The sequence below is a fragment of the Pecten maximus genome, chromosome 1, assembly GCF_902652985.1.
Source record: "Pecten maximus chromosome 1, xPecMax1.1, whole genome shotgun sequence".
Lineage (NCBI taxonomy): Eukaryota > Metazoa > Mollusca > Bivalvia > Pectinida > Pectinidae > Pecten > Pecten maximus.
This window is the reverse complement of record NC_047015.1, coordinates 20,620,123-20,645,396: the sequence shown is the minus strand read 5'-3', so window position 1 is coordinate 20,645,396 and position 25,274 is coordinate 20,620,123. Positions and strand designations below refer to the sequence as shown.

The 25,274-nt window shown below is 35.6% G+C and overlaps 1 protein-coding gene across 1 annotated transcript in view; it reads right to left on the bottom strand.

Moving 5' to 3' along the window:
- LOC117327404 (transient receptor potential cation channel subfamily A member 1-like) overlaps positions 1-16,728 on the bottom strand; it is a 37,674-nt gene extending 20,946 nt beyond the window's left edge. The window contains exons 1-18 of the mRNA XM_033884364.1: positions 16,620-16,728; positions 14,566-14,985; positions 13,322-13,478; positions 12,081-12,256; positions 11,195-11,308; positions 11,001-11,109; positions 10,667-10,770; positions 10,443-10,490; positions 8,953-9,077; positions 8,381-8,429; positions 7,660-7,854; positions 7,097-7,180; positions 6,835-6,917; positions 5,938-6,099; positions 3,868-3,979; positions 3,435-3,604; positions 3,113-3,197; positions 2,913-2,972 (exon numbers count right to left, since the gene is read on the bottom strand). Of these exons, the coding sequence (XP_033740255.1) occupies positions 2,913-2,972; positions 3,113-3,197; positions 3,435-3,604; positions 3,868-3,979; positions 5,938-6,099; positions 6,835-6,917; positions 7,097-7,180; positions 7,660-7,854; positions 8,381-8,429; positions 8,953-9,077; positions 10,443-10,490; positions 10,667-10,770; positions 11,001-11,109; positions 11,195-11,308; positions 12,081-12,256; positions 13,322-13,478; positions 14,566-14,985; positions 16,620-16,637 (2,271 nt within the window). The 5' untranslated portion in view covers positions 16,638-16,728. The remainder of the gene's footprint in view (positions 1-2,912; positions 2,973-3,112; positions 3,198-3,434; positions 3,605-3,867; positions 3,980-5,937; positions 6,100-6,834; positions 6,918-7,096; positions 7,181-7,659; positions 7,855-8,380; positions 8,430-8,952; positions 9,078-10,442; positions 10,491-10,666; positions 10,771-11,000; positions 11,110-11,194; positions 11,309-12,080; positions 12,257-13,321; positions 13,479-14,565; positions 14,986-16,619) is intronic.
- Positions 16,729-25,274: the final 8,546 nt, after the last annotated feature.

The following is a 25,274-nucleotide window of genomic DNA, read 5'->3' as shown; positions in this document are numbered from 1 at the left end:
GGCCCCGTTAGTATCCGAGACCTACATACATTCTATTAGGTTACATCAGTCCCCGTTAGTATCTGAGACCTACATACATTCTATTAGGTTACATCAGTCCCCGTTAGTATCCGAGACCTACATACATTCTATTAGGTTACATCAGGCCCCGTTAGTATCCGAGACCTACATACATTCTATTAGGTTACATCAGTTCCCGTTAGTATCCGAGACCTACATACATTCTATTAGGTTACATCAGTCCCCGTTAGTATCCGAGACCAACATACATTCTATTAGGTTACATCAGGCCCCGTTAGTATCTGAGACCTACATACATTCTATTAGGTTACATCAGTCCCCGTTAGTATCTGAGACCTACATACATTCTATTAGGTTACATCAGTCCCCGTTAGTATCCGAGACCTACATACATTCTATTAGGTTACATCAGTCCCCGTTAGTATCTGAGACCTACATGTACATACATTCTATTAGGTTACATCAGTCCCCGTTAGTATCCGAGACCTACATACATTCTATTAGGTTACATCAGTCCCCGTTAGTATCCGAGACCTGATACATTCTATTAGGTTACATCAGGCCCCGTTAGTATCCGAGACCTACATACATTCTATTAGGTTACATCAGGCCCCGTTAGTATCCGAGACCTACATACATTCTATTAGGTTACATCAGTCCCCGTTAGTATCCGAGACCTACATACATCCTATTAGGTTACATCAGTCCCCGTTAGTATCCGAGACCTACATACATTCTATTAGGTTACATCAGTCCCCGTTAGTATCCGAGACCTACATGTACATACATTCTATTAGGTTACATCAGTCCCCGTTAGTATCCGAGACCTACATACATTCTATTAGGTTACATCAGTCCCCGTTAGTATCCGAGACCTACATACATTCTATTAGGTTACATCAGGCCCCGTTAGTATCCGAGACCTACATACATTCTATTAGGTTACATCAGTCCCCGTTAGTATCCGAGACCTACATACATTCTATTAGGTTACATCAGTCCTCGTTAGTATCCGAGACCTACATACATTATATTAGGTTACATCAGGCCCCGTTAGTATCCGAGACCTACATACATTCTATTAGGTTACATCAGTCCTCGTTAGTATCCGAGACCTACATACATTATATTAGGTTACATCAGGCCCCGTTAGTATCCGAGACCTACATGTACATACATTCTATTAGGTTACATCAGTCCCCGTTAGTAGCCGAGACCTACATACATTATATTAGGTTACATCAGTTCCCGTTAGTATCTGAGACCTACATACATTCTATTAGGTTACATCAGTCCCCGTTAGTAGCCGAGACCTACATACATTCTATTAGGTTACATCAGGCCCCGTTAGTATCCGAGACCTACATACATTATATTAGGTTACATCAGTCCCCGTTAGTATCCGAGACCTACATACATTCTATTAGGTTACATCAGTCCTCGTTAGTATCCGAGACCTACATACATTATATTAGGTTACATCAGGCCCCGTTAGTATCCGAGACCTACATGTACATACATTCTATTAGGTTACATCAGTCCCCGTTAGTAGCCGAGACCTACATACATTATATTAGGTTACATCAGGCCCCGTTAGTATCCGAGACCTACATACATTCTATTAGGTTACATCAGGCCCCGTTAGTATCCGAGACCTACATACATTCTATTAGGTTACATCAGTCCCCGTTAGTATCCGAGACCTACATACATTCTATTAGGTTACATCAGTCCCCGTTAGTATCCGAGACCTACATACATTCTATTAGGTTACATCAGGCCCCGTTAGTATCCGAGACCTACATACATTCTATTAGGTTACATCAGTCCCCGTTAGTATCCGAGACCTACATACATTCTATTAGGTTACATCAGTCCCCGTTAGTATCCGAGACCTACATACATTCTATTAGGTTACATCAGTCCCCGTTAGTATCCGAGACCTACATACATTCTATTAGGTTACATCAGTCCCCGTTAGTATCCGAGACCTACATACATTCTATTAGGTTACATCAGTCCCCGTTAGTATCCGAGACCTACATACATTCTATTAGGTTACATCAGGCCCCGTTAGTATCCGAGACCTACATACATTCTATTAGGTTACATCAGTCCCTGTTAGTATCCGAGACCTACATACATTCTATTAGGTTACATCAGTCCCTGTTAGTATCCGAGACCTACATACATTCTATTAGGTTACATCAGTCCCCGTTAGTATCCGAGACCTACATACATTCTATTAGGTTACATCAGGCCCCGTTAGTATCCGAGACCTACATACATTCTATTAGGTTACATCAGTCCCCGTTAGTATCCGAGACCTACATACATTCTATTAGGTTACATCAGGCCCCGTTAGTATCCGAGACCTACATGTACATACATTCTATTAGGTTACATCAGTCCCTGTTAGTATCCGAGACCTACATACATTCTATTAGGTTACATCAGGCCCCGTTAGTATCCGAGACCTACATACATTCTATTAGGTTACATCAGTCCCCGTTAGTATCCGAGACCTACATACATTCTATTAGGTTACATCAGTCCCCGTTAGTATCCGAGACCTACATGTACATACATTATATTAGGTTACATCAGTCCCCGTTAGTATCCGAGACCTACATACATTCTATTAGGTTACATCAGGCCCCGTTAGTATCCGAGACCTACATACATTCTATTAGGTTACATCAGGCCCCGTTAGTATCTGAGACCTACATACATTCTATTAGGTTACATCAGGCCCCGTTAGTATCCGAGACCTACACACATTCTATTAGGTTACATCAGTCACCAATAGTATAGGGTATTAGTCTCTCAGTAATATCTGAGACCTACATACCTGGTAGTATTATATTGCTTGTGTTAATTACGGTACTTACAGTGTATTGGAGGTCATCCTTCCTGTGGTCAGAGTAGGCTAAACAGTTGTCCATTACCACCTGGTCAGTACAAACATACATTAATAAATACCACTTTACTATAAATCTAATATGCTATAGTTGCTACTTCGTTGATTTATCTGTGTGTGAATTAAACATTAAACAGAACTATCTAACAAAGTTCAATAGGTAAAATATACCGTGGCAGCCTCTGGTACTTTTTCTATTAATCGCTTCATCGGAGAAAATCCGTCTTCATCCCTCATCTCCATACAATCCCTCCAGCTGTTAGAATGACAGGGATATTGTTGTAAAAGGTATAACAATGAAATGTGTATTAATAACAATAACAGGATTAATCAGGCGTAATATTGATGAATACTATATTATCTTTATTGATTCGACTACGTATGTTTGATATTTCTTGTCCATTCTCTTAATTGTCTGTTCTATCGACAAACCATAACTTTTGTTTAGATGTCTCAACATGCACAAAATAATATTACATGAATGTAGCCTTACCTGGCGTGTTTCAACATTTCTATCACAACATCTGTATATTTGTTTTCTATAGCAGCATCCAATGGAGTCTTGCCGTAGCTGTTTCTGCATGTCACCTTGGCATTTCGACATAATAAGAGTTTGGTAGTGTCTGCATGTCCATGATAAGCCGCTATATGGAGAGGTGTGTTCTGTGTGGATGAAAAGGTTACGAAAAAAAAACTGTTATATAGAGCATGCATGATAATCATCAGCATTTTCTTATATGTCAGCGGCAGACATGATAATTGTAACCTTGCCCTTGGCACTAATTTACCTTTGTTTGATCATTTACGAGTTTGACCTTTACACTGTTTACCTTGATCTGATCACTTATTAGTTTGACCTTGTCACTTGTCACTAATTTACCTTGATATAATCACTAATTACTTTGACCTTGCAATAACTGATCTACCTTGACCTTGTCATTAAGATTGATCTCTGCATAGTTATCCAATAGGAGTTTGACTAGCTTTGTATGTCCAGCAGCTGTAGCCAGCATAGTAGCAGTCCTACATTCTTCATCCCTGTAAATAACCATAATGCATAATACATGTAACTAGGACAGTCTCATAATTAAACAAATAAGTTGCACAACAACAAAAAAACATAGCTAAACAAACACAATACACACAATCAGCTGCGTTAACATGTCAACTAGAACAGTTTACAGCTACACAAAGATTGCTAGATAAGCAGATATACATAGTAGCTTGACGAATTCTTACTTGGTAAAACGGATGTATTTGCAGAAATAAAGAAATAGCAAAAGTAGCCAAGAGTTACAAATCAATTGTTGCCACACAATAACGGTTTACATCATAGACAGATCAACCTTCTTTACAGCATTAACAAACAAGAGGCCTAGAAGGCATGTATCGCTGACACCTGGATATTTCAGTGATGACGGCACAACATTTTTTAAGTTATTTGGGGCCCGCCCATAAGACTTCCGAGCGGTCAGATCCGTCATTTATAGACAATCGGTTTGCTTTTACCAGATTATGTTTTAGGCCAAAGGAGGTGGTGCATAGGAGGGCTAAATCGGCCCACGGCGATTTTTTTCCCGGAAACATATTTTTGTCAAAAGCATAATATCCCCGATTATGTGGGAGGAATTAATTTCCATTCCTCAATGTATATATTCTTTTTTTGGTGATTTCATTATTTCCCCATCAAACTGCATAAGAAGCTAATGTTTTGACCACTAATTATTATAGAACACATTTTTATTACCTATTTGTGAAACAAATTCACCCCATTTGTTTAAGGTTTAATTTTGTATATGAATTATCACGCTCTGTGACACTAAAATTAAATTTCAGCCTTATTTGATGTCCTCTTTGTGAAAATCAATGTTTTTAACTTTTCATTTAAAGTCTAATACCACAAAGTTATTAATGGAGTACTATCAAAATTTCCGGTTAGAAATAATCTATGGATATTCATAAACATTTAATGAAACAAATTTATTTTGTGAATTACTGGATATGCCAAGATTTTATTGTGTTAAATGCATACACCCCACATTTTGGACAACATATCAAAGTACCGAAAGTACTGAAAAATGGAGGCAAATGCTACAAAAGGTACATCAAAACGTTCGATCAAACATTATTTTATTACTTTACTGCTTGTGTAAGACAGGGTGCTCCATTTTAACCCTTGTTTTTTTTAATAAAATTTACTTCATGACCTTTCTTTGCATGCAAAAATCTTTCGTTATCCAGTAGTTTTTGATGATTTTTTTTGGTTGTGTATTAAGATTGATATGCAAAGATGTTTTTTAAAAGCAAAATTTGATAGTACTCCAACGATTATTACATTTTATCTACTTAACAAATAAAAGAAAATTTCAAGAAGGTAATTTTTTTTTCTGATAATTTTGTTAAAAAAGCTGTAATTTCACTTTCTATTATACAAATTCATACTAAACACACGTTTTTATAAAATATAACATCACATGAGACTATCAATGCAATATAAAATTTATCAAGTACTTTTGTGCGAGAAATATATTGAATTTAAAAGGGATGGTACACATGGTTTACAGAAATCGTGTTAGGTGGCGCTGCGTATACAGCATTTGCCAATTTTCGTTTTAGTATCTAAAATGACATGTATTTGGTAAAAGTCTATCATAATATCATACATAAAATAAGATTCGGCCGTGGGCCGCCATGCACCACCTCCTTTGGACCAAATCTTTTCATTCCATTTGCTATGTTTCTCATATTGAGTCTTGTCCATCAGACCGCCGCGGATCAGCCCCACCATTGGTACAATTTTGAATACCCACTACTCAATAATTCTTCCACTCAAATATGATTGATATCAAGTGCATAGTTCTAAAGTAATATAGCCTCCTGATGAGCCCTAGTGGTCTCATGATTTGTACAATTTTGAGTCGTTCGGACAGACGACGGGCGCCACATTGTATAAGTCCATCTGGTCCACCAAGTAGGTAATCTAGAGATACATGTACCTCATTGTTAGGTCAGCTCCATGGTACAGCAGGGCCTGTGCTGTGTTATAATTTCCAGTTTCTGCTGCCACCATGATGGGTGTTTTACCATCGCTGTCTGTATCATTGAGCTCTGCTTGGCTGGCTTGGACCAGTTTATCAATGACCTTGGAGTTGCTGTACCTAAAAAACACACCAGGAAGGACACTGTGTTGCTATATCTACTAACCACCAATGACAGTTGTGTATCTGTACCTTGTCACCACCAATGACCTTTTTATATCTGTATCTAGTCACCACCAATGACCTTTGCGTTACTATATCTACTAACCACCAATGTCCATTGTATAACTGTATCTAGTCACCACCAATGATAATTATGATACTGTGTCTGGTCGCCTAAATGACTAAGTTGGGTGGGTGGGTTGGTGGGTAAGTAGGTAGGTAGGTTTAGTGTTATATCAAGTTCAAGCCACGATTTGGCGGCCATCTTTATTAGACTTTAGAGCGTATCCTATACAGATACTTACTCACCAATTTCGATGCAAATAACCATATTGTCAAATCAGAAAATGAGAATAGTGTTATTCTTCATTTCTATTTTTCACCAATTTTGGACAATATGTAAATTTCGACCAATCAGAAGCAACGACATTGGGGTTATTTGGTTGACAATGTCGATGTTTTTTATTTGAATTTACAGTCTGTCATATTTTCAATTGAGTTTTATTTTGCTGCGCCAAATAGAATAGAATTATGGCTCAAAATGTTTTAGACAACGAAAGGCCTAACTGGCTAAAACATTGCTATTTTTGACGATATTCAGAGCAAATGAAAGCATTGTTAACATATCTTTAGCCAGCAGTAATAGTCTCTCTAAGATTTGTGAAGAAGGGGGATTCAATTATTGTAACTCACTCAGCAGCTATATGTAGGGGTGTCTTCCCATCTTGATCTCTGGCGTCCAGTCTGCACTTGTACTTTAGAAGTGCACCAAGTATCTGTTAAGAAATTAACTACTGTATATGAAATTCTTTTTTATGATTATATATTGATGCATCTTCATTCATAAAGAAATACTAATGCAAATCATTTCATTCCACCACCATCACCTAAAACCTACCAGTACTATGAGCCCAGTCCCTTTGTCAAATCCCAACACCATGGAACCCCTACTTACCGACATGTCCCCTAGTTTAGCAGCATAGTGAAGTGCTGTCTGGTCTGTCTGGTCCAGACATTCCATGATTCTGGAGCAGCCATTCTGGGAGGTAAATGGTTACATTAATATTTATACAGCATATGAAATTATCCCAACACATCCTGACTATCTTCAGGTCACTAGTACATGTATATATCATGACCATCGATGTACAAATGTATATACATTTTAAGATTGTCCTAATATTAATCCTAACTGACCTCTGTTTCACCAATATTCCCTAATTCAGTGATATTCCTTAGCTTAACTTTTGCATAGGAAAGAATTGTTGAATTTCAGGAAAGTTTCTGAGCTAAGATTCCTTCCTTAAATCCATGATTTCCGATGGAAACGTTTGCGTTAAGGAATTTCCTTAAGTTACGTTAAGTTTCTGGGTCAACTTCTTATAGTAATAAAAGTAGGATATCTTACATTACTCACACTTGTAGCAACGAGTGTCAAACTAAGAAACCTTAGTAAGCTTTAGAGGTATCTTTAATTTACCAATTTGATAAGAGGGTGACCAATAGAGAGGAACTGACCTCCAACAGCTGGGTGATGACCTCCGGATGACCATGCTGGACAGCTATATGAAGGGCAGACCTGCACGTCTGGTCCACCTCATCGATCTTGGCTCCATTTTTAAGCAGGAAGTTTGTAGTCTGTACATGACCTTTCCAACAAGACATCATCAGCGGGGTCATCTGGTCCTCACTCTTTACATTGACATCCCCTCCCTAAACATCAACATTATGCATACACAGAGACGGAGATATACGTCATGCTAATCCTGACAGAACCCCAAAACTTTCCCCATGGTGATTGAACCAAAACGACAACAGCACAAGCAGGAAATGTCACAGACGGACACATTAATGTTTTATAGGACAATGATGTCTGTACAAACCTGCCAAAAGCTGTCGCTACTACCGAGTTCTTATAATTGCTTCCATTTTGCATGCAAACACATAATACAAAGCGAGATGCAGCGATGCAATTTCACTTCGACATGTTTGAGCTACAGTTATCGTAATATTCTGTTTCGTGATCAACACCAGATACCCATAATGCTGGCAATTGAGAGCATGACAACAGTTAAGTCCAAGTTAACATTCTACAACCCCATTAACCGGGGGCAATATTTGGTGGAGCTAGCGTAGCCTGGTCTGGAAAACATTCTTGCCTTCTCCTATGATGGGCATGCAAGCAAGTTAAGAATAAGGTCTGTCTTCCTGATACAATACCCTGGTCATGTGTTCTCACCCTATTCATGAGGAGTTCCACGATCTGATACCTGTTGTACATCGCTGCTCTGAAAAAAGAAAGTTTACCCAGGTGAGATTTTGCAGTGTTCTCCACAATGCCATTACAGTCAGATGGAGAACACGGAATACTTTCTGACCAATCAGTTATTTTTTCATTGTAATAAATAAACAAAAGAGCTTACATGATAAACAATCGCTCGTGTTACTTTCTCAGGTGAGTTTTAGCCAGATAATTACATGTTATTACCAACAGTGAATGTCATACTCAGCTTATAATTAAACCTTCAATAGATATAGAACTTTGACTGGCTATAAACTTGGCTGTGTCTTTCCTCTGCAGTCTTCAAAAGAAAGGACCAGCTTGTTGATTGGTCAAGTCCTGACACAAATCAAATAGTTTGTGGTAGACCAACAGCGAGCGATATATCCAAGTATAATTTCTCATAGTACAATCCTTGGATCTGGAACTTCGTCACTCTTCCTGGACTTTCGCCGGCTCTTGTACAGTTGAGTTTATTTGATAAATGTACACTTACGGTATAACAGAATTGTAGTTGTATCGGTATCTACCTGTGTATGGCTGTCATATGTTCTTTGTCCCTCCTCTCTATGATGGCTCTGTACGACAGGAGTAGTTCGGTGATCGGGACATGACCGTTAACCGCCGCGATATGTAAAGGAGCTGAATGGGAGCCCTATAGACAAAGACATTACTACAGATATGATAGTGGATTTACAGCATTACTGACCAGTACTAGGTTTCCCCGTTACATTACAAATCTTCTCTTTTTACAATGTTAAAGAATTGAGTGAAGTTGTTTCATTTAACGTAGTCTATATCAAGTACCTATAGTATAAAATAAATAATTTATATTCCATGTGTTACAGAATACTTATACAGTGTATTATTATCAATCACATTTCACGATGGTATACAAAAAAAATAAATAATTATAGGATTTTTCGGCTTGGGTAAAATGTGAAAAATACCAATAATGGAAAATATTAAGACTGTTTTTTTTTCTGATATCAATACAATTTTACACGTTGATATTTATCCTACAACAACGTGTTTCTTGGTATAAATATATACCTTTATGTTGTATAGCGCAGTATCTGTTAATGTTACATGGATAAATCAATTTATTTTAAGAATCGTGCTTTTTGAAATCGATGTTACATTAGATACAGAATACTGTGTTTTTATCATAATGACAACAAGGTTTTCCATAACTTTGCTACAAATTTAGGTAAATGATCTTCTTCTATGATTTTCTATGATAACTGTTTGGACATTGGCGACATATTGGCCAAATTGAAATACGTGTTTTCTCTCCCTACTTGTATAGATCTCTGGTGCACTTTGACAGAGCAAATTAAGTTGTTTTAAATCTGGCACTGTACAAATATTCCTATCTCCAAGCATTGGTCGTGTGTTCACCAAGTCGTCTGTGTGTTTATTTTACTTATATCTGGATATACAATGCGAAAGAAGTTGTATGGCAAATATTAGTTCGAAACAAAAACACAAAAAGCGAATAATGTAATATTGCTGTAAGCAGATGGTAGAGTACATTTGTACATCACGTTCTGAAGCATGGGATTATATGTGCAGTCAAATAAAGTGTTTATACATCAACACAACATATGTTACGATACAAACATGCCACGGGCTTACCTCAAGCTATAGGAGGGAATGGAAGTTATATTATGAATAATATACTGGAAAGAGCTACTGTTAAGTAAATTCATATTCATCGAGCGTATCACCTTGGTATATATCACTCTCTGGAGTACGTATTCAACGAAACGAGATTGGTTCTATAAAGCAAGTAGTATTTATGTAATGTTCTAAAACACAAATGGCTATCAGATATGTACAAGTTCAAAGACATTTTACTTCCACATTGGGAATAGGTATAACAAAGCCGATTGTAATCCTACCAGTGATACATTAAATTGATTGTTATTAATAGATTGACTGATGCAGTTATATCCATAGGCACAGGACTGCAATGGGTATATCAATAGATTCAGGTAATGGTAATTCATTTACTTACATTTCTCAGATTTACGTTTGCTCCCTTCCTTAGTAAGTATTCGGTTGCCTGCGATAACAACAGTAAATAGTTGACTGACAAAAGGATGAGTGAAAAATATTGTCTGTATAACAACAATGGCAGAGTAGGCATTGGAGGTGTCACGCCTTACAGAAAACAATAAACTTTTGTTTTCTGAGTACAGAACCCACGAAACAGGATGGGTATCCAAGTAGTATGCATACCTTGAGTTTGTTGTTGAGAATAGCCATGTGGAGTGCAGTGTTACCCTCATTGTCTCTATGTGTCAGCAGTCTTTCTTTCCCAGCCAAACCATACATATTCTCACCTGTTAGGTTACAAAATGTGTCCTGTTAATGTTCTATGTAATAAAACACGTTTATAACGAAATTTAAGTAAACGACATCAAAGACAAGTTTTTGCTATTTATTCAGTCAATTGTTTCCTAAAAGCAATGCATAAAACACGTGGTTAGAAAGTCCTCAACGTAAACCATTATTCTTTTGCACGCTATAACATAAATTCTAGACTGGATTAACGTAAGATTATTCTTATTACCTGTAACTAAAAATAGCTCCAACAAGTCAATGAGTTCCTCAGCAGAAGCGAAATGGTATACCAGTGTTTCGTTGATATCCTCAGCATATATATTTGCTCCTCTCTCAACCTGCATGTATTTACAATAGACAATTGTTAGATAACAAAGAGTAGATGATATGGTGTCCTTATCTTACTATCTTATAGATACTTACAAGCAGTACAGCCATCTTGGTTTGTCGATGCATCACGGCATCAAATAACGGCGTAAGTTCATCCTCATCAACAGCATTGACCGCAACCTGTGCTCCTTCACCGACCAGCAACGTCTGTCAACAAAAGTCTCGACCGTCATACATCCTGTGTTCACTGACATGTTCTAGGCAGACTGTAAACCTCTGCACAAACATATTTTAGCGATTCTCTTTTCAGTTATGATACTCTAATAACATCGTGTTACGCAAATAAAGATCATATTTTTTGTTTTCTGCGGCAAGCATCATTACGCTGACCTGTTTACATTCTGTGATGTTTTAAAAGATGGACACACAAAAAATTGTACTTTTACAAAAACAATATTATCAGTTGTCATTTACTTTATCTACTTTTATTTATAGTGCAGAGAGTGAAATGTATATCACCTGTTTTACATTATATGGGGCAAAGAAGTAATTCAAACAGTGTGGACAATGAGGCTTGTTAAATTTTCCGAGGCAATCCGCCCCTTTATCAAAACACAAAAAACATAAATACAATCACATAATATATATAAGAAGTACTGGAAATACAATAAAATACAATAAGAATAATGTTTTAGTAACTGGAGAAACAACAATGAACCCTTCGGCAAACGTGGGCCGAAGGCGGATACTAGCGTGAATGTATCATGTTCAACACTAGATCGCTATGCGACCAACGGCAGAGATATTTTGAATTCCCCCGCACGTGAAAGTATATCGAAGAGTTCAAAGACGATTCGTCCCTAAATACTACGTGTTTTACATTATATATACATTGTAGTTTTTTTTTTATTTAAACATCTAAGTGAACCAGTATTGAGGACGGTATACCAATACTAGGTGACCATTGTACCATCCTTACCCTGGCCATCTGTAGGTGACCGTGTCTGGCGGCCAAGTGGAGAGGGGTCTTCATTTTAGCGTCTTGACACATTAGATTAGAGCTTGATTGTATCAACAGTTGTGCTGCATCACAGTTATTGCTCCTAGCCGCTGTATGTAGAGGACGGTACCTATATGGACCCTCCTTATTAACATCTGTAAACAAATACTCTTCATCATTTCTATACCATTACATTGTTGTGTCATTCAAGATGGAGCGGAGTTCGCATGTTTATGCAGTTTGATACTATAGTAAGGCCTCTTTGATATGATTTTAACCCAATATAACCAGATTTATTCTCAATTAACATGTGGATGACATGAAGTGATACCATTTGTACACCAATAACAATCCTTTGGGTACAGTGTTAACATTTAACACCAAGACTGTACTATACAATAACTCAAGAAGGAACTCTTCTGCGCTAGTTAATTATTCTTTTAGAGTTTCCGAATTCTGAGTTAAATATTTCAACATCAAATACAAACGTTGATATATTCTACAACATGTAAATGCAATTGAATGTATCTTTACTTGGGTCATTATGTATAAACATGACTTAGACAAATAACATTAGGGCTGTTTTTACGTATACAAACATTTGTTCTGTAATGACTTCATAACATTAATGTAAATTAAAACATTAAGGTATCAGGTTAACACAGATTTACATAGAACTGTTTACAGTGAGAGTACCATACATGTTTGTATCGTTACACGGCAAATTAAAGCTTATTCATCCAAGTAACTTATACAGCTCATTTGGTAACATCACCAATGCAGGGGAGGTTTTGACAGCTAATACACCTGTATGTATTCAGTAATACACAATAAGCATCTACCAATAAGGATCGCGGTTAAATAGCAATGTATGAATGATGATATCGCTAAGTAATGTTAAAATGGCGTTCCATTTATTTGGCTTATTTTGCATTAGCTTGTGATATCAAATTAAACAATATTGGAAATACATCTTTAGTTCTTATCACTTATAGTGGTTCGGCTTGATGTACAACTACGAAACAAGTTATATATCCAGGAATCCTGTGGAGGAAGCAATCCTTACCAATCCTAAAATCGAACCACGGTCATCTTGGTGAAAGACGAGTACTGTTTTGACATACAGATCTATAAAGTACTCCTAGTCCACAAATATACCTGATAACAACCTTTTTGGAGATGTTTATTGTCACCTGAGTCATAGTCCTGGTGTTATTTACCTGCATTTTGTCTGATGAGAACAGACATAACAGCCACAGCATTATATTTGGCTGCTAAATGCAGAGGAGAGTTCCCGAGGTTATCCACTTCGTTGACGAGATCGGGGTTGCTTATCAGTAGGTCCGTGACAGCCCTGCCATTGTTTTCTCTGACAGCCTGGTAAAGCAAGGACATACAGATTATCATTGGTGATTTTTGTTACGTTCAACCTTAATCACGAATCATTTCATTATCCTTACAAAACTACAATGTACGAAGGAAAAATACTGACTTTATTAGCTAAAATACAGATATGGCGGACCAATTACTGAATCCTTGAATACAAAACTTTGATATACCTGCATAAGCTCCTAAAATGTTGATATTGTTTGTGTCGTAAGCTCTTACTCTAAAATATTGTAAAGAGAACGTTAAAGGGGAGATGTGAGTATATTTGTGTGAGTAGATATATTCAAGTAGATCTGTGCGAGTAGATCCGAGTGAGTATATCTGTGTGCGATTACCTGGGTGAGTAGATCTGTGTGAGTAGATATATTCGAGTAGATCTGTGTGAGTATATCTGTGTGATATATTCGAGTAGATCTGTGTGAGTATATCTGTGTGAGTAGATCGGTATGAGTAGATACATTCGAGTAGATCTGTGTGAGTAGATATATTCGAGTAGATCTGTGTGAGTAGATTGGTGTGAGTAGATATATTCGAGTAGATCTGTGTGAGTAGATATATTCGAGTAGATCTGTGTGAGTAGATATATTCGAGTAGATCTGTGTGAGTATATCTGTGTGAGTAGATATATTCGAGTAGATCTGTGTGAGTAGATATATTCGAGTAGATCTGTGTGAGTAGATCTGTGTGAGTAGATCTGTGTGAGTAGATTGGTGTGAGTAGATATATTCGAGTATATCTGTGTGAGTAGATCTTTGCGAGTAAATATGTGTAAGTGAATCTGTTTGGGTAGTTCTGTTTAAATGGATCTGGGTGAGTAGACTGTGTGAGTAGATATGTGTGAGTAGATATGTGTGAGTAAATCTGTTTGAGAAGACTGTTGGAGTAGATATGTGTGAGTAGATATGTGTGAGTAAATCTGTTTGAGTAGATATGTGTGAGTAGATATGTGTCAGTAGACCTTGGTGAGTAGATATGTTTGAGTAGATATGTGTGAGTAGATATGTTTGAGTAGACATATTTGAGTAGACCTTGGTGAGTTGATCTTGATTATCTATTTGAGAAGATCAGTACTTACATGCCAGAACGTGTATGAACTTGGCGTACTGTTGTCCTCTGTCTCATCCTCCTCATCCGGCAAGGAATGTACTTTGGGGGTGTCCTTTATCCCAAACAAAATACTAGCTAGCCCCCTCCCACTGCTCTTCTTGGACCTCTTGGCAGTTGGGAGTTGAGCCTTTGGGACAGTGAGTAGTCCTGGGGATTCTACGTTCTTCACTTTTCTCACCAAAGCACTGAAGCCTGTGGTCCTGACTGTACCGCAATCTCCCGCCGTAAAGGCTTCTTGTTTTAGTGTGTATTTCTCCCCTTCTACGGGGTCTACGATAATCTGAGGCGAAGAATCGTCATCCTGTTTGTAAGTCGCCATGATAGACTCCTCCAGATTCCCAAGGGAATCAGAAGAATTGGCCGGGCGAGGCCTACTTTTACCAGCTGCCTGTTGAAATAAACATTAGCACTGTATTCTCAGTGTCACCGGAACAGCCATAGAAACTACCTAAGCATTGGAGCTTTATGCTTCCCATTGCTCACAATTATAACGTACAATTGTTAAACAATTTTGGGTCACAGATTGATTGTAGATCCCACCCAACATACACAATGTACAGCTGTCGGACTGCCCTAACCTTAGTGACTGTAAAGTTATAGCCTCTCAACAACAACAACCAATACCTATTAAGTGCACAACACTGCATTTTACCCATGCCATAAGGCTTGTCAAGTTGTTGCTAATACATCATAGATAAGACGTATTTAATTAATTGTTTTGATAATAGCTTTGTGTCCATCTCTTATGCTAGTGGTTAAGTATTTTTGGCATTCTAGAGTTCGACATGCTGTCCGTGATAAACCTCGGAATTTCTACCGGGTATTACCGGTTATTTGTTTTATATTAACAGTCAGGATTCTAGTACCTCAAAATATGATTGAGTGTTATTTAAAATCCACTTACTGAGGACCAATGATGATTTATATTTAATAATACGGATGGTTGCCCACTTATAATGAGGAATACTCTGGGCAGATCAGGTTTCTCTGACTCTGCACAGTCAATATTGACAATTTAAGCACGTCCAATATCGATATATATAACATATATACAAAAGGTAGACAATGTGCGCTCGTACCTCGATCACAAAACCGTCTAACCAGAAATAGCCGTGACTGTTACCACTGCACCAGGTTGACATCCCGATAGAGATGTTTCGATGTCAGTGATTAACAGTCTGAGACCTCATTATTATAGTGTTTCGAAGGAAAATTCCTAAAAATTGAAGCTTCACTTTTAATATTGATAATTATGAAATCTAAATTTATTTTGATTATGGGCCTTTTCTACCGTCAATGTTGTGAGGTTTTTTTTGACCATTTTTTATCCGCCTGACGAGTCCTAAAAGGCCAAACAGCTGTATGATGTAGTTTAATTCAGTTTAGGCTTTATTTCATCTACCTCTTAATTTACTTTGAATGACGCCAATACATTGTGTGTCTTGTGTACAATATTTTCTCATGTTTTGTTGAGAAATAAGATATAGTTTGTGATTTATGAAGAAAACAAATAATTTTTGATTAAATCTAAGAGCACGGCCTACCGTCAATATCCTGTCTGTCTGTCGTCCGTTCGTCCTTCCGTAAGATGTAAGGAGTGTATTCGTCAGTATCTTTGTCTCTCTCTCTCTCTCTCTCAGACTGGCACTCTGTCGCGGCCGAATACCTACTCTGAACCCCGTCGCTTTTGTTATATGTTAATGTTGACATTCTGATTGGCGGTAAAATATCAGTGGCTAATCCCTCCTATTTTATACAAAGTGTTAACTATCCAGTATGCTGGTGGAAACACTAGAATTTAAAACTTACCGATTCACGTCACTATCAAGTTACTGCTGATAAAAGTGGTTATCTTAGTGCTAAACATGTTTCCATGCAATGTTTTGTATTGTGTATATAATATAATGTATAAGGGAATGCAGAATGACACGTTTGTACATTATGGGTTTTTGAAACTTTACTACCGTACGACTTTCGTTTTTTGTTAAAAACATTTCCTTTGTAATTATCTGTAGACCTTACCTGATATGCGTCGTCCATCAATATTGACGATTAAGTTGGTGATTGGATTGGGCATTAGACGTCAAGTCTACACATCACCGTATCAACATGAGCTATCACACATATATAGAGTCTGGTACGTTATTTGGACATTTAAAGTATACTTTGTATTAGTCTGTACGTATTTATTGTAAAACAATTATGACCACCTATTTAAAAACAGTCCAAGGCTGAATGAGCACGAGTTAAATACACCCTATTAAACGTTCCCGAGAGATATGAAGTCACTATGGGTTTTTTCTCTCTCCCAGAATGCCTCATTCAAGATGGCTGCCAATGTTGGGCAGCCATCTTGAATGAGGCATTCTGGGAGAGAGAAAAAACCCATAGATGCCTTCAATTCTCTCCCCTGTATCTTGGTTTTCAAAAACAGAAGTGACATACCTTTCTTTGTATTTTCTTGAGATTTTATCTTTTTTAGGTTCTTTTAGACATCTTCTTCTTTCAATATCTGTTGTTGACGATTCATGGTGTATACCAAAAAACATTGGAACCAGATTCATCAGAGGCCTTGGTGATTAAAACAAGATCTCATGACGTTATTGACTTTCGGTATGCTAGTATAGTATGTAAATGGCTAACCGGTTTGGTTTTCACGACGTTATTGACTTTCGGTATGCTAGTATAGTATGTAAATGGTTAGCCGGGTTGGTTTTCACGACGTTATTGGCTTTCTGCATGCTAGTATAGTATGTAAATGGCTAGCCGGGTTGGTTTTCACGACGTTATTGGCTTTCGGCATGCTAGTATAGTATGTAGATGGTTAGCCGGGTTGTTTTTCACGACGTTATTGGCTTTCGGCATGCTAGTATAGTATGTAGATGGCTTGCCGGGTTGTTTTTCACGACGTTATTGACTTTCGGCATGCCAGTATAGTATGTAAATGGCTAGCCGGGTTGGTTTTCACGACGTTATTGGCTTTCGGCATGCTAGTATAGTATGTAGATGGCTAGTCGGGTTGGTTTTCACGACGTTATTGACTTTCGGCATGGTAGTGTAGTATGCGATGGCTAGCCGGGTTGGTTTTCATGACGTTATTTGTCAGTTTTGTCATGATTTTGTCATGTTTTGTCATGATTTTGTCATTTTTGTCATGTTTTGTCATGATTTTGTCATGTTTTGTCATGTTTTGTCATGATTTTGTCATTTTTGTCATTTTTGTCATGATTTTGTCATGTTTTGTCATGTTTTGTCATGATTTTGTCATGTTTTGTCATTATTTTGTCATTATTTGTCATGATTTTGTCATTTTTGTCATTATTTTGTCATTATTTGTTATGATTTTGTCATTTTTGTCATTATTTTGTCATGATTTTGTCCTCATTTTGTCATTTTTGTCCTCATTTTGTCCTGATTTTGTCATTTTTGTCCTCATTTTGTCCTTATTTTGTCCTCATTTTGTCATTTTTGTCCTCATTTTGTCCTCTTTTTGTCCTCATTTCGTCCTTATTTTGTCCTCATTTTGTCCTCATTTTGTCCTTTTTGTCCTCATTTTGTCCTCATTTTGTCCTTTTTGTCCTCATTTTGTCCTTTTTGTCCTAATTTTGTCCTAATTTTGTCCTTATTTTGTCCTTATTTTGTCCTAATTTTGTCCTCATTTTGTCATTATTGTCATGTTTTGTCCTCATTTTGTCATTTTTGTCATGATTTTGTCATGATTTTGTCATGATTTTGTCATGTTTTGTCATGATTTTGTCATGTTTTGTCATGATTTTGTCATGTTTTGTCATTTTTGTCATTTTTGTCATGATTTTGTCATGATTTTGTCATGTTTTGTCATGTTTTGTCATGATTTTGTCATTTTTTGTCATTATTTTGTCATTTTTGTCATTATTTTGTCATTATTTGTCATGATTTTGTCATTTTTGTCATTATTTTGTCATGATTTTGTCCTCATTTTGTCATTTTTGTCCTCATTTTGTCCTGATTTTGTCATTTTGTCCTTTTTGTCCTTATTTTGTCCTCATTTTGTCCTTTTTGTCCTCATTTTGTCATTATTTTATCCTAATTTTGTCCTTTTTGTCCTCATGTTGTCCTTATTTTGTCCTCATTTTGTCCTTTTTGTCCTCATTTTGTCCTCATTTTGTCCTTTTTGTCCTCATTTAGTCCTTTTTGTCCTCATTTTGTCCTAATTTTGTCCTTTTTGTCCTTATTTTGTCCTCATTTTGTCATTATTGTCATGTTTTGTCCTCATTTTGTCATTTTTGTCATTTTTGTCATGTTTTGTCATTATTTTGTCATTTTTGTCATGATTTTGTCTTGATTTTGTCATTTTTGTCATTATTTTGTCTTGGTTTTGTCATGTTTTGTCATGTTTTGTCATGATTTTGTCATTTTTTGTCATTATTTTGTCATTATTTGTCATGATTTTGTCATTTTTGTCATTATTTTGTCATTATTTGTCATGATTTTGTCCTAATTTTGTCCTTTTTGTCCTTATTTTGTCCTAATTTTGTCATTTTTGTCCTAATTTTGTCCTTTTTGTCCTTATTTTGTCGTCATTTTTTTCCTTTTTGTCGTCATTTTGTCCTCATTTTGTCCTCATTTTGTCCATTTTGTCCTCATTTTGTCATTTTTGTCATGTTTTGTCATGATTTTGTCATTTTTGTCATGATTTTGTCATGATTTTGTCATTTTTGTCATGATTTTGTCATGATTTGTCATGGTTTTGTCATGTTTTGTCATGTTTTGTCATGTTTTTTCATGATTTTGTTATTTTTGTCATGATTTTGTCATTTTTGTCATGATTTTGTCATGATTTGTCATGGTTTTGTCATGTTTTGTCATGTTTTGTCATGATTTTGTCATGTTTTGTCATGATTTTGTTATTTTTGTTATGATTTTGTCATTTTTGTCATGATTTTGTCAGGATTTGTCATGATTTTGTTATTTTTGTCATGATTTGTCATGTTTTGTCATGTTTTGTCATGCTAATTTAGCATGCTAACGTGCTGCTTTAACGTGTTGATTTGGTGTTTTAGCATGCTAACGTGTTGTTTTAACGTGTTGATTTGGTGTTTTAGCATGCTAACGTGTTGTTTTAACGTGTTGATTTGGTGTTTTAGCATGCTAACGTGTTGTTTTAACGTGTTGATTTGGTGTTTTAGCATGCTAACGTGTTGTTTTAACGTGTTGATTTGGTGTTTTAGCATGCTAACGTGTTGTGTTAACGTGTTGATTTGGTGTTTTAGCATGCTAACGTGTTGTTTAAACGTGTTGATTTGGTGTTTAAGCATGCTAACGTGTTGTGTTAACGTGTTGATTTGTTGTTTTAGCATGCTAACGTGTTGTTTTAACGTGTTGATTTGTGTTTTAGCATGCTAACGTGTTGTTTTAACGTGTTGATTTGGTGTTTTAGTATGCTAACGTGTTGTTTTAACGTGTTGATTTGGTGTTTTAGCATGCTAACGTGTTGTTTTAACGTGTTGATTTGGTGTTTTAGCATGCTACGTGTTGATTTGGTGTTTTAGCATGCTAACGTGTTCTTTTAACGTGTTGATTTGGTGTTTTAGCATGCTAACGTGTTGTTTTAACGTGTTGATTTGGTGTTTTAGCATGCTAACGTGTTGTTTTAACGTGTTGATTTGGTGTTTTAGCATGCTAACGTGTTGTTTTAACGTGTTGATTTTGTGTTTTGGCATGTTAACGTGTTGTTTTAACGTGTTGATTTTGTGTTTTAGCATGTTAACGTGTTGTTTTAATGTGTTGATTTGGTGTTTTAGCATGCTAACGTGTTGTTTTAACGTGTTGATTTGGTGTTTTAGCATGCTAATAGTTGGACACTTTTTAGCTTTTATGTGTAAAAAGTTTGAAAATAGGCAAAAAAAAATGACTAAAATATGCAAAAAAATGAACAAAAAAATAGTAAGAATATATAGTGAAACTTGCAAATTTTGTGTTGAAAAAAGATTAAGGAAGAAAAATTCAAAACTTTGTTAAGAATTCTGCAAAAAATGGTTAAGAATTCTACAAAAATGACTAAAACATGCAAAAAAAATGAACAAAAAAATAGTAAGAATATATAGTGAAATTTGCAAATTTTGTGTTGAAAAAAGATTAAGGAAGAAAAATTCAAAACTTTGTTAAGAATTCTGCAAAAAATGGTTTAGAATTCTACAAAAATGACTAAAACATGCAAAAAAATGAACAAAAAAATAGTAAGAATATATAGTGAAACTTGCAAATTTTGTGTTGAAAAAAGATTAAGCAAGAAAAATTCAAAACTTTGTTAAGAATTCTGCAAAAAATGGTTAAGAATTCTGCAAAAATGACTAAAACATGCAAAAAAAGGAACAAAAAAATAGTAAGAATATATAGTAAAACTTGCAAATTTTGCATTTTTCTTGTTTATTTTTTTCAACACAAAATTTGCATGTTAGCATGCTAAAACACCAAATCAACACGTTAAAACAACACGTTAGCATGCTAAAACACCAAATCAACACGTTAAAAACAACACGTTAGCATGCTAAAACACCAAATCAACACGTTAACACAACACGTTAGCATGCTAAAACACCAAATCAACACGTTAAAACAACACGTTAGCATGCTAAAACACCAAATCAACACGTTAAAACAACACGTTAGCATGCTAAAAAACCAAATCAACACGTTAGCATGCTAAAACACCAAATCAACACGTTAAAACAACACGTTAGCATGCTAAAACACCAAATCAACACGTTAAAACAGCACGTTAGCATGCTAAATTAGCATGACAAAACATGACAAATCATGACAAAAATAACAAAATCATGACAAATCCTGACAAAATCATGACAAAAATGACAAAATCATGACAAAAATAACAAAATCATGAAAAAACATGACAAAATCATGACAAAACATGACAAAATCATGACAAAACATGACAAAACATGACAAAACCATGACAAATCATGACAAAATCATGAAAAAAATGACAAAATCATGACAAAAATAACAAAATCATGAAAAAACATGACAAAATCATGACAAAACATGACAAAATCATGACAAAACATGACAAAACATGACAAAACCATGACAAATCATGACAAAATCATGACAAAAATGACAAAATCAGGACAAAATCATGACAAAAATGACAAAATCATGACAAAACATGACAAAAATGACAAAATGAGGACAAAATGGACAAAATGAGGACAAAATGAGGACAAAATAAGGACAAAATGAGGACAAAAAGGACAAAATGACGACAAAATGACGACAAAAAGGACAAAATGACGACAAAATAAGGACAAAAAGGACAAAATAAGGACAAAATGAGGACAAAAAGGACAAAATTAGGACAAAATCATGACAAATAATGACAAAATAATGACAAAAATGACAAAATCATGACAAATAATGACAAAATAATGACAAAACATGACAAAATCATGACAAAACATGACAAAACATGACAAAATCATGGCAAAAATGACAAAAATCATGACAAAACATGACAAAACATGACAAAATCATGACAAAACATGACAAAATCATGACAAAACATGACAAAAATGACAAAATCATGACAAAAACGACAAAATCATGACAAAACATGACAAAATCATGACAAAACATGACAAAACCAAGACAAATCTTGACAAAATCATGACAAAAATGACAAAATCAAGACAAAATCATGACAAAAATGACAAAATCATGACAAAACATGACAAAAATGACAAAATGAGGACAAAACATGACAATAATGACAAAATGAGGACAAAATGAGAACAAAATTAGGACAAAAAGGACAAAATGAGGACAAAATGAGGACAAAATGAGGACAAAATGAGGACAAAAAGGACAAAATAAGGACAAAATGAGGACAAAAAGGACAAAATTAGGACAAAATAAGGACAAAATGAGGACAAAATAGGGACAAAAAGGACAAAATGACAAAATCAGGACAAAATGAGGACAAAAATGACAAAATCATGACAAAATAATGACAAAAATGACAAAATCATGACAAATAATGACAAAATAATGACAAAAATGACAAAATCATGACAAATAATGACAAAATCATGACAAAACATGACAAAATCATGACAAAAATGACAAAATCATGACAAAACATGACAAAATCATGAAAAAACATGACAAAATCATGACAAAACATGACAAAAATGACAAAATCATGACAAAAATGACAAAATCATGACAAAACATGACAAAATCATGACAAAAATGACAAAATGAGGACAAAACATGACAATAATGACAAAATGAGGACAAAATTAGGACAAAATAAGGACAAAATTAGGACAAAATTAGGACAAAAAGGACAAAATGAGGACAAAAAGAGGACAAAATGAGGACAAAATAAGGACAAAATGAGGACAAAAAAGACAAAATGAGGACAAAATGAAGACAAAAAGGACAAAATGAGGACAAAATAAGGACAAAAAGGATCAGGACAAAAATGACAAAATGAGGACAAAATCATGACAAAATAATGACAAAAATGACAAAATCATAACAAATAATGACAAAATAATGACAAAAATGACAAAATCATGACAAATAATGACAAAATAATGACAAAATAATGACAAAACATGACAAAATCATGACAAAACATGACAAAACATGACAAAAAATGACAAAATCATGACAAAACATGACAAAACATGACAAAATCATGACAAAACATGACAAAATCATGACAAAAATGACAAAATCATGACAAAAATGACAAAATCATGACAAAACATGACAAAATCATGACAAAACTGACAAATAACGTCATGAAAACCAACCCGGCTAGCCATCTACATACTACACTACCATGCCGAAAGTCAATAACGTCATGAAAACCAACCCGGCTAGCCATCTACATACTATACTAGCATGCCGAAAGCCAATAACGTCGTGAAAAACAACCCGGCTAACCATCTACATACTATACTAGCATGCCGAAAGCCAATAACGTCGTGAAAAACAACCCGGCTAACCATTTACATACTATACTAGCATGCCGAAAGTCAATAACGTCGTGAAAACCAACCCGGCTAGCCATTTACATACTATACTAACATGTCGAAAGCCAATAACGTCGTGAAAACCAACCCGGCTAGCCATTTACATACTATACTAGCATGCAGAAAGCCAATAACGTCGTGAAAACCAACCCGGCTAACCATTTACATACTATACTAGCATACCGAAAGTCAATAACGTCGTGAAAACCAAACCGGTTAGCCATTTACATACTATACTAGTATACCGAAAGTCAATAACGTCATGAGATCTTGTTTTAATCACCAAGGCCTCTGATGAATCTGGTTCCAATGTTTTTTGGTATACACCATGAATCGTCAACAACAGATATTGAAAGAAGATGTCTAAAAGAACCTAAAAAAGATAAAATCTCAAGAAAATACAAAGAAAGGTATGTCACTTCTGTTTTTGAAAACCAAGATACAGGGGAGAGAATTGAAGGCATCTATGGGGTTTTTTTCTCTCCCAGAATGCCTCATTCAAGATGGCTGCCCAACATTGGCAGCCATCTTGAATGAGGCATTCTGGGAGAGAGAAAAAAAACCATAGTGACTTCATATCTCTCGTTCCCTACTTATAGCAGTTCTCTTAATGTCAACTAAGCCTCTTATAAAACAAATGTCACATTTTGTTCTAGATAAATGACCAAATGGAAACACGTTCTGGATACTAAACAATACGCCATCATCTTGTTACTAGTCTATATAACCAAAACAATAATAACAGTACCTTTAAAATCTAGCTCCCTATCTCAACGTACATACATATATGTTATTCTGTCTTCAATTTCCAATTATAAAGCATTGAAGAAGTCACGATTGGCTTTGTGAAGACAGTGATTGAAATAGAATATATTATTTGACTATAATCGATTAAGTTATACATCAATAATTATCATCGTGACATCATCAATATTTCATTGTTACAACAGTCCGTGTGTCGGAACCTTCTTAGATCAAATGTAAAATATGTACCTTACCGATACAGTGTGACGTATGTACTTTACAGATCAAATGTGAAATATGTGCCTTACATATAAACCGTGATAGTTTAGTTTAGTTGGTTTTTGTTTAAAGTCCTCTTAACAGCCAGGGTCATTTAAGGACGTGCCAGGTTTTGGAGGTGGAGGAAAACCGGAGTACCCGGAGATAAACCGTGAAATCTGTACCTTACAGATCTAATGTGAAATATGTACCTTACAGATCAAGTGTGAAATCTGTACCTTACATATACAGTGTAAACCATGAAATTTGTACCTTACATATAACACGTAAAATCTGTACCTTACATATAAACCGTGAAATCTGTACCTTACAGATCTAATGTGAAATCTGTACCTTACATATAAACCGTGAAATCTGTACCTTACAGATCTAATGTGAAATATGTACCTTACAGATCAAGTGTGAAATCTGTACCTTACATATACAGTGTAAACCATGAAATTTGTACCTTACATATAACACGTAAAATCTGTACCTTACATATAAACCGTGAAATCTGTACCTTACAGATCTAATGTGAAATCTGTACCTTACATATAAACCGTGAAATCTGTACCTTACAGATCTAATGTGAAATCTGTACCTTACATATAAACCATGAAATTTGTAC